The sequence below is a fragment of the Pezoporus occidentalis genome, unplaced genomic scaffold, assembly GCF_034315485.1.
Source record: "Pezoporus occidentalis ecotype Australia unplaced genomic scaffold, CSIRO_AGI_Poc_V1 ctg200, whole genome shotgun sequence".
Classification (NCBI taxonomy): Eukaryota; Metazoa; Chordata; class Aves; order Psittaciformes; family Psittacidae; genus Pezoporus; species Pezoporus occidentalis.
Window position 1 is genome coordinate 2,158,296 of NW_026913857.1, and position 10,328 is coordinate 2,168,623.

General features: G+C 47.9%; 1 protein-coding gene across 4 annotated transcripts; it reads left to right on the plus strand.

Moving 5' to 3' along the window:
* The first annotated feature begins 613 nt into the window (after positions 1 to 613).
* GNPNAT1 (glucosamine-phosphate N-acetyltransferase 1) lies at positions 614 to 7,517 on the plus strand. Of its 4 annotated transcripts, XM_062618491.1 has the most exons (7): positions 844 to 954; positions 989 to 1,110; positions 3,279 to 3,466; positions 4,159 to 4,221; positions 4,869 to 4,996; positions 5,504 to 5,565; positions 5,974 to 7,517. In XM_062618491.1, exons 3-7 carry the CDS (start codon positions 3,295 to 3,297, stop codon positions 6,119 to 6,121), a joined length of 573 nt encoding a protein of 190 aa, XP_062474475.1. In that variant the 5' UTR covers positions 844 to 954; positions 989 to 1,110; positions 3,279 to 3,294; the 3' UTR covers positions 6,122 to 7,517. The 4 variants fall into 4 exon arrangements, with proteins under 4 accessions (XP_062474476.1, XP_062474475.1, XP_062474473.1 ...); XM_062618492.1 differs by lacking the exons at positions 844 to 954; positions 989 to 1,110 and adding an exon at positions 614 to 752; XM_062618489.1 differs by lacking the exons at positions 844 to 954; positions 989 to 1,110 and adding an exon at positions 1,254 to 1,423.
* Positions 7,518 to 10,328: the final 2,811 nt, after the last annotated feature.

Genomic DNA, 10,328 nt, shown 5'->3' on the forward strand with positions numbered 1-10,328 from the left:
CGGTGGCAACGCAGGGAAACGTATGCGGAACAGCGAGCACTCAGTGATCTGCTGCTTCTGAGAAGCCTTGTATCACCCTCACTGACCCCATGTGGCCAGGCCTCAGTTTTACCCTTTCCCCCACAATAAAGTCCTGCAGTCTGTCAACACAAATACCACAATCTTCACAGTCGTAGGCTGAAAAAGAGCTGTAAAGAGAAAACTGGTCCGGATGAGAGAAAGGAATGACCCACGAGAGCCACCCTGCACAGCGCCGCAAACAGCAGGGCTTCCCAGACCCCGTCCAAATCACTCCCTGTGCTGATAGCCAGTGCAGCGCCTCGCCCCTGGGAGAGCCTTGTTCAGGGGTGCGGGGGTGTCCTTTCAGACACCAAACCCCTATCAGGCAAACACCTTCGTGCCCCTGAGGTGGAGCGGGGCCGGGAGCAGCGATGAACCCAAAAACGCAAACATCCCGCCGCCACCTCCACGCCTGACCCCGACGTGTGTGGGCGGGAACTCCCGCACGGAGGGGGCGTGGCCACACCGCCCACAGCCCAATCAGCGCGCGGGGGCGGGGCTGTTCCCGGAGGTCGCGAGGCAGGCGAGGGGTTGGCCCCGAGTTCCGGGCGCGCGGGGCTGGGGCGGGGCCGGCGGGCGGTGATTGGCTGCGCGCTGGCGTGCGTGCCCGGCTCCGCCCCCCTGCCACGTCCGTGCGGCGCCTGCGGCGCAGCCGGTGCGGGCGGCGTTTGGCGGCGGGGCCTCGTGTTTGGGTGAGTGCGTGTGTGAGCGTGTGCCGCCTGAGGGGGCTCCGGCTCCTCGGTATCACCGTGAGGGGGGCTACGTGAGGGGCGGCCCTTCGGGGACCTCCCGGAGGGGCTGGCAAGGGCGGCTGGGCGCCCCGTCGCCCCGAGGGGCTGTATGTAAGGGGTGGTCCTGCGCGGACACCCCCTCTGCCGAGGAGCAGTGTGTGAGGTGAAGAGACCCCCGCCGAGGGGCAGTGCGTGAGGTGAAGGGGACCGCTCCAAGGGGCTGCTTCAGCTCAAGGGAGCTGTGGGGATCCCCCGAGGAGTCGCGCAAGGGGTGATGTGGAGCTCTCCCCCTGCCCTTTCCCCGAAGGCGCTGCTTCAGGTGAGGACCCCGCCGAGGGCCCGTGCGGAGCTATCTCTTGCCCCTCGGGGCAGGGCTGGGGTCTCTCCCGTGGCCGCAGCTGGGGAGCCGCAGAGTTCCGGCCGGCCCCGCACCGGGTGCTCGGGGGTTGGTCTCCCTCGGGCGGGCAGCTTCTTTTGTGGGGGCCCCGGGTTCCTTCCGCGCCGGCTTCGCGGGACGGAGCAGGGGGAGGAAGGACGGCTGAGAGGGGCCGGAGGTTCCGTGTGCGCTTGCACGGCCCGGTCCCGCTCCCGACTCGTTGTGGGAAGTCCAGGATGCCCCGAGGAGGTTTCAGGTACGCACCAGGGCCAGCACGCGGTTTCCTGGAGGAGAAACTGGCAACCCATCGAAACAGGCCGAAGCTCTTCTTCCTTGCTGCACCTTGAACCCGTTTCTTTAATTAGTCAATGCATTTCTATTGGGCAAGTCATATCCCTGACTCCAGAAGATGCATGAAGCTTCAAGCTTCATCCTGCGCCAGCTGTTCTGGATGTAGTTTGAAAAATAACTTTTAGTTTGTCGTTAACTACTTGAAGAGCATAAATTTATTTCTTTCATATGCTTTTATACTGCTGTGTGTGCTTGGTGTTCTGTAACCTTGAGCTGAAATTAATTAGATTCTAGTCTGCACAGTACAGACCATTGTAATGAATTCTAGGAAGGTTTTGTAACGGGACAGGGTAACAGCAAGGTTAGAATAATTGAGATCTAGGAACAGAGATACCGAATGTGTTGTTGGAACGAGGTGGACTTCACTTTTGCTAAGCAGTGACATAATGAATACACTAGTGATCGGCTTCCAGTCTTCTGCACACATTGGTGTGATCTGATCACCGAAGCTCAGGACTGGGACTCAAAGACCTGGATTCTTGCTTCTTGCTCTCCCATATAGGGAAATGTTTCTCTTTGCACTTCATTTCCCCCACTGTTTTGTTTTTGAAAATTCATGTGGAATTTGTATTCATTTGGATTTGTATTGCTGTGAGAAGGGGGATTTAAAGGCTGTCATGTATCAGCAGGTGGCATAGAATTTTTGTGGGGTTTTTTTGTTGTTTTAAAAAAAGCTTTTTCAGTTTAGTTTCTAGAGCCACCTTCCACTTTGAGGCTTGCATGTTGCAGTTAGGCTGATAAGCTTCATAGCTGACCTCTGGTGTACTTCCTTTGGCAGCTTAACAGGGCTGAAAGATATCTTATTTTGAAAGGTGTTCATCCCAAATACATTTTTTTCTTTCTGGTGTTTATTTGGCCTGTCCAATGGTGTGCCAGTACCACAACTTCATGGTGCAACTAAGTTAATATGAAGATGCATAAAGAACTTGGTCTCGGGAGAGGTTCTCATGATACGCTCTGCTCATAGCAGATGCTGCAGGTGTCAAAGTAAGAATTATTTTCCTATACCTGGCAGTTAGGAAAACATACCCCTTTTCTTCCTTTTACCCTTAATTCTGGATAATGCACAATCCCCAGTCTCTCTTTTGTTATTACCAGGTGTCTGTCACCTTGGCACCGTGTGTTTTACCCGTTAGTGGACACTGAGGTGCTGCACTTTACAGCTGAGGTGGCATTGGACAGAGCAAACTGACTTACACAAGGAGTGCAGTATGGGCCATGAGCATGTGCAGGCTGTTGTATTATCTGTGTTTTCATACATGTGTTGTAGTGCCTCTTGGCTGAGACACTAAACATTTGTGTGATGGGACTGGTTCAAAAAAGTGTACTATTGCTACCGCCAGTTTTAAATGGAACATTAATGCCAAGGATCCCCTCTATATCGGTAGCCAGTATGTTAGGGTTATTGAGAGGATGAGATGCTTTCCTTTTCAGAGGGCCACAGAGGTTAAATATCCCAGGAAATGTCTTATCTATTTGTTGGGGCTTATTTTTCCAAGAGAAAAAACTTCCCGGAGGCACACAAAAGTGCCACGTGTCAAGATAATACATGTGGCATCAGTGTGTGTGCTGTTTAACCCATTAACCCAGTCCAGTGGAAGCTGAGCTTCAGTTGCAAATAAAATGAACAGCAGTTTGTTCACCTTTCTTGCATTCCTGAGGAACATCCTGTGGCATGATATAACCTGGGGAAACGACTTATCAGAGATCAAAGCAAGAGCTAACCAAACTGCCCCTTACCCATGTGCATTCTGTTCCAGACCACCTGCTGCAGCCATGATGCCTGTTGCAACCATGATGCTTGATGACACCCCGATGTTTGACCCAAACATTCTGCATGAACTCGACTGGAGCGAGAACACGACGACGTTTTCTCCTGCTATTTCTCCTTTAGATCCAGGAGATGGCTTGGTTTTGAGACCACTTTGCACGGCTGATTTAAATCGAGGTAGAATTCTGTTTAATGATCACCACAAAGGAAAGCTGGGTGCTGAACTAGACACTGTGTATTTCTGTGTGATCCCGCACTAGATTAGGATTGCTCATTTTATCTGATTGGGGTTATTTTTATCAGTAAGGAATTTGAGCACTTTGCACCATGGATGGGTGCTGTGTTGGGTGACCCTCAAAATTGGTTTACTTGTTTTAACCTCAAAACCATCAAAATTCAAGTCAAATTTTCCAAATAATCCACAACTTCCTGTTCACCACAGCTTTGGAGAGAGTGTATGGTTGGTTGTACTGTTCCCTTTAATAGAAAAGTAATGGAAACCAGCATTATTCTTGGTGCAAGAAGATTTCTTCAGTTCTGTAACTTGGACAAAAAGGTTGTTCTGAAGAAACAGCTTAATATCACAGAATTTCAGGCTTATATATATATCTTGCTTGAACGTGTGCATCTTCTGCACTCAGGCTGCAGTTTGCTGCTGATCTTTCAGCGTTGCACAAGGCAGAAGTTTAAGATTTCAGTCTAGTTCTGTAATATGTGGAGCACAGGCTTTTACGTACAACTGAGTTGGATGGTACCATGGGGATGTTAACTCTCCAAACAGCCATGTCAGGTTGTTCAGTGCTGTTTGGAGCTAATTGTGTGTCTCTGTTTCTCACTGAGGGTTGTTCCTTGCCTTTCTTTTATAACAGGCTTTTTTAAGGTTCTGGGTCAGCTGACTGAAACTGGAGTTGCAAGCCCAGAGCAGTTTATCAGTGAGTATATCATTATTTCTTGGCATTTCCATAGAGGTTGCTGGGAGCCAAAGGATGGTGATGCTGACAGCAAATCTACTTGGGTGAGAGGCTTCCAACTGCTTGATGCCAGAAGGATATATTAACTCAGCTCCCCCAAGGCACTTGGTGTGGGATCCACTTGCAGCTATCCTGAAGGATCGCTTCTTCACTGGGCCACACCTAAATTGTGTAACTGCTTTTGAGGCTGAGCTTTAGGAGGGGCTGCTGGGGGATGGCTTTCTTGGCTGAATTACTGAAGCACTAGTAGTGAGACAGAGGCTTTGCCTCTGATTGTAGCTCAACAGCATCCTGAGCTCACTTCACTGGTTCAGCCAAAATGTTAACCTAGAGGAGGTGCCGCCACCTTTGTCATAGTGCCCCTAAGAGACAGCAGAGATGCTGGGGAAGGAGGGATCTCTTGGCAGCTAAGGAAAAGTTATTTAATTTTCCTGGTTCTGTCTCTGCGCTAATCTGACTCTGGCTTTTGGGTTCTGGGGTGTTGAGTGCATCATCCTTATGATCCTGAACCCTGCAGTGATGAGTGTTCAGAACCTGTTGCAAGTGTCAGACTTCACAGCAGTTTAATCCGAGATTAATAGTGACTGTTGTGCTGTCTGCTCCCACAGAAACCTTTGAGCACATGAAGAGATCTGGAGATTACTACGTTACTGTCGTAGAAGACACAAATCTTGGACAGATTGTTGCTACAGCAACACTGGTTATAGAACATAAATTCACTCACTCCTGTGCAAAGGTATCTTCTCTTGCTGCAGCTTTAAAGAGAGGGAAAAGATCCTGTCCCTGACTCTGTGTGTGTTGTTTTTATGGCAGCTGTGTGATGAAGTATCTTCTGCATTTTTAAACTATCTCCCATCCTTGGCTACTCAGATAAATAGTAAGGGAAAGGTTTGGCTTTTCTTAAGGAGAGAGCAGTTGGATGGCTGTCCCGTTCTCCCTCGCAGTGAGCTTTTGAACTAGTCAGACATGATTCTGATGGAGCAGATGGCTGAGGATCTTGCTGCTGCAGAGGGAGTCCCAGCTAGATGTGTGAAAACAAGGAGCTAGAAATACAAATCTCTTGGTAGGGAAGGGCTGTGGTGGGGCTGCTGTTCCTGTTGGGTGCTGGAAGGGGCACTGTAAGTGTGTTGATCGCTGGAGGAGTGGTGTCTAAACAGCAGGAAATGCAAGTGTGAAGCATAAGCAGAAAGGAAACTAACACAACAGTGCTCTGTTCAACTAATGCTTGCCTGTGTTTTCACAGAGAGGAAGGATAGAAGATGTTGTAGTAAGCGGGGAGTGCAGAGGAAAGCAGCTTGGTAAACTGTAAGTATTTTCCCACTGTTGCCATTCACCAGCAGCAGGCAGCAAGCCGTCACCCTGCCGCTTTCTGTCCCCGATGGGCACCAGCAGCTAAGCTGGATCATCAGACCTTGGAGGGTGAGCTGGAGCTTGGCTCTGCAGCTGAAGCTGCAGGGCAGATCCTCCTCAGGCAGGCATGTGACAAGAATTTAGCCAGAAGGTATCACCAGCCGAGGTTCTTAAAACAGAGGCATAAAGTTGTCTGCAAGATGCTGGTACTTAGTTCTGTTTGTTTCTTGGGATAGTGACTGTCTGTGCAGTGAAGGCAAATGCAGACTGTTGCAAAACTTGAGTATTGTAGGTCTGATTACTTTAATCAATCCAGCATTCCGGGCCAGCTTCCTTTAACTGTTGGTTTTCTGTCTTTTTCAGATTAACATCCACCCTCACATTGCTAAGTAAGAGACTGAACTGTTACAAAATCACGCTTGAGTGTCTGCCAAAAAACGTGGATTTCTATAAGAAGTTTGGCTATTCGGTATCTGAAGAAAACTACATGTTCCAGCGGTTCTTTAACTAAGAACTTTGAGGGTTTGGGTTTGGTTGGTTTTGGTTTTTTTCCATAAAGACTCTTGGTGGAGGAGCTTGTGCTACAAACATTTTCTTCATGGAAAATTTATAGAGTTTATTGCTGCAAATGTAACAATCCCTATAAATAATGATCATCAAATGTGTAAATCCTGGGGGGAAAAGATATTACTGACATTTTAGAAGGGTCCTCTGGATTAGGAAATAAGCGCTTAGAACTAATTTTTACTACTGTTCAGTCTAAGTGAAGCTTTTGTTCTCACTAAGTTACAAAGGACTCTTGTTAAAGGGGTGGTTTTTAACCAAAGGTATATATTTTTATGTCAAATTTTTTCTTGCATTGTATTTTTCTAAAAGTTTGTGATTCTTTTCTCAATAGCGAAGTACAGCTCAGGGGACTGTTCTGCTGCCTGTACTTCACAGAAGGATGATGTAGCTTGCTTGGGTAGGGACAGTGCTTCTCTTGGGCAGAATGAGTGATACGGAACAGGCCTTAGTGCTGTTCTTGCCACGGAACCTCACTGAAGTGCTGATGATGTATTGGTGCATCTCAAGTTTTATAGGCACTATTTTCTGAAACCGAATTTGTTACTGTTTGTGTGGGTAGGGGAGAATCCCTATGGGCTAAGCTAAACCTGATGTGCTGAGTTTAAAAATGGCTGGGTACATCTTGCTGCAGGGGTCCTGCACTTTAGCTGATAACTTACTTTGTTTTCAGGATAATTACTTTTCTGACAAAGCCAACCACAACGTGTGGTTTGTGATGGGGCAAAGGTAACTGGGAAACTGGAGTGTCTGGCAGAGAAAACACCCCATCTTCAGTGGGGCTCCTAGTACTCAATGGGAATATGATTTGTGTTGGGCAGGAGTGTGCTCAGCTTTGTACTTGAGTTTCCGAGGGCTGGGGGGGGCTGTGGTTGTGCTGGTAACTGCTTATGCTTACAGCATAGCAAGCCAGCAGGGAAACCCCCACCCCAGCCTGAGGGACTTGTGCTGCTTTGAAGCATCCCTCTTGCTAAGAGATCGGATAAATAGTTTTAGCACTTTTGCCAGCAATGGCAAGCAAATAATGTACAAAGCCCTGGTCTGAACAGTGGGGTTTTGTGTGGAGAGAGTGACAAATCCTGTATCAATGAATAGGGCATTATGAAAACACGAAGGTTCGTACAGAGCAGCTGGTTGTGTTTGTGAACAGTGAGGCTTGACAAAATGGTCGTTCTTTGTGGTGTGGAGAAGTACTTTAAGCTGTGGTGGGGTTCTGTTTAATGTTCCTGATGGTACTCCACTCACTGTAGTGTTTCCTTGGTGATGTCTGATTTATTTATTGATTTTTATTTTGTTTTTTTCTTTGTTTTAATCTTTAAGCTGAATAAATGAAGACTGCCAAATGTGTCTGGCTTTCATATTGCTGCGTGGTGTCCAGAGGATGTGTGCACCTACTGGCTTCCACAACAGTACCACTAGCTGAAAATAAACTTTGTTTTCCCTTTCCCTGTGCTGAAAAGATGACTCCACATTATTTTCAGCAAGTGTCTGATGCATGTTTTCAGCTTTGTAAGTGTTCAAAGGACAATTCTCTGCTTGTTCTGGGGGTGAAGCCTTTGCCTGCAGGCACAAACCCCAGGCAGGAGTTTCTAACCCACTTTCTCCTCAGCAGACCAGCAGCTCCCCATTTTCTTTGAGTTACTCTCCCCCCTGGAGACAGCAGCGATGCTCCCTGTAGAACATGGAAGTGGCTTGGGCCCTGACTCTGCACTAATTGTATTAAATCAACTACTGCTTTATGCTGGCCCAAATGACTGAGGTGGATTTTCTTGCCTTTCACAGTTCTAATTAATTCTGAATTTCCACTAGTTTAAAGTGGATGATTTGAATTCAGTGAAACCTATACCATGGACATAGCTCCACGCCCTCATTAAGAGTTAATGAAAAGATTAGTACAAGAAGCAGGTGATTGTGTTCCCTGCTTAGATCAGCATAAAACAAATTAATTGGGCTGAAAGCTTGGGTTTGTGGCTGCATAACAATGCTGCTGCTGGGCAGGATCCAGCTCTTCAGCATCCCAGCAACTGCTGAAGAGCTCTTTGTTCCACAGCAGAGGTGCCATCCCCATCCCTATGGCACAGCCCTCATGGCAACTTGGTGTTGAGAGAGGAGCTGTCAGGAATTCCACTGGACTCCTGGACAGTCATTTACATGGAGAAAGGGGTATGGGTATGAGTTGCACTAAAGCTTTGGAAACATTAGTTAGGCATTAAAGACTCTGCCAGCCCTGGTAAAACAGGAACTGCACAAGCTGCAGGCAGATGCTGTAGAGCTGATAGTACCCAGAGTGGAAGTCCAGACCACCCAGCGCATTGGTATGTACTTTAGGTGAGCATGGTTCACAGGAAGCAGGAAAATGCCACAAATAACAGCTTTAAACAGCAATAGGTAGTATTAAAATACATTATGTGTCTCCTAAACTGCAGGAGCCCTGTTGATTTACCTACAGTACCACTGGCTCAAGAGGAAAGAGCAAGACCTTCCCAGGAATAAAGGAACTTTGTTAAAGGCTCTTGTCACAAATTAGCCATAACATTACTACCAGCTCCTCCAGGGATGTAACTTCACCCAAACAAACCCCCAAAGAGGAGGTAACAGCTCTCCTGCCCTGAGGAAGAGCTCCAGCTCCTTGACTCTACTTCCCCAAAGCTGGAAAAGGGAACTTCAGCCCCTTACCATAGAACTGTGGATCCCCAGAGCTGCAGGTGCTGCAGCTTTGTGTGTGAATCTGAGGATAATAATTTCAACCTCTACTGACAGTCTAAGGCCACAGTGAGACACCCTACTGCCAGCTACCACCTTTGGTGTGATGGGAATACCTACTAGCAGAGAACTACGTGAGACCCACAGCCAGAGGGGTCTCATATTAAGAAAAAGAATAATAGGTAAAAGGAAAACTAATCAGAATCCCTTAGGATCTGAGAGGCTGTTATGTGCACAGAGCAGGTACAATGGCTGCAGAAGGCAGCAGCAGGGAGTAATGGCTTGAAAAAAGAAAGATGGATTGGTGGAAAATCCTTAGTCATGAAGCTTGTTGGTTTGTGAAACGGTCTCCCCAGGGAAGCACAAGGACCCCAGTGAGGTAACAGAACCAGACTACACATGAACAAGCCTCTCTGGCAGGGGAGAGACAGATGAATCACCAGCACTCTTCCATCTGTGCTTCATCACTACCCTTCCCAAGGGAGCTAAAACAGCCATTTTATGCAAAGAGCTGGTTCCCATCCTCATAGCTGGCATCATTTGGTGAGCTGTGCAAAGAGAAACAGCCCCAGACCCCACTGCATCAGCACAGTGGCCACACAGTGTAAGCAGTGAAACATGCAAGAACCTATTTCCCAACAGCTCTGAAGCATTCTTTTAGAGAGTCAGTTAACAGCATGTAAGAAACCACACAACTGCAAATCCGTCAGTTTAACACTGACGTGCTATAGTTCTGAAGGAAGTAAGAGTCATACTTTCTTTTTAAAGCAGAACATTTCCCAACTAAAGCATCATACATTTCTCCAAGATTTCTTTCTGGAAGATTTGCATTGCTCCATCACAAGCATCAGTGGCAGAGGACAGCAGCAGTAAAGGGAAAGCACTGCTGAAGACTGGTTCAGGTTCAGCTCTGCTGTGAGCCCTCCCAAGGTGCAGCACTCCAGGGCCTTCACATCCCAAAGGAGATGAGGTTATTGGGCTATAAAGCCTCACCCAGGTATCCTGGCTCAGCTCAATGCCCAGCCTTAAACCAGGAGGATTCCTCTTTGGGTGTCACCAGTGTGTGTTCTGGCAGCATGAGTTAAACCAGGCTGGAGCTTTCAAACCAGAGTTTGCTAAGTACACGTCACAGCCTTAACACAGGCCAGGAGCTCAGACTTGCTCTGGAGGGACTGTCCCTCAGCTGCAAGACAAGGCAGAGGACCTGTGACTGAGCAAAGACCAGCAAGTCCCAGGTGTGGTCAACTTGCCCTGAATACACAAAGTGAGGCACAACTCCTACAAAGTAAACAAGCTGCTGGATAACCCTACAGAAGACAGCAGTATGAAAATGATCCTCACAGTACAAAATGGCTGCTCATGCCTTGGAATTCAAGGATATCTGCCCTCACAGTCCCTGTCCCACAGGTTGCTTGTTCTGAGACAAACAGCTGTATCAGCATGCAGCGAGT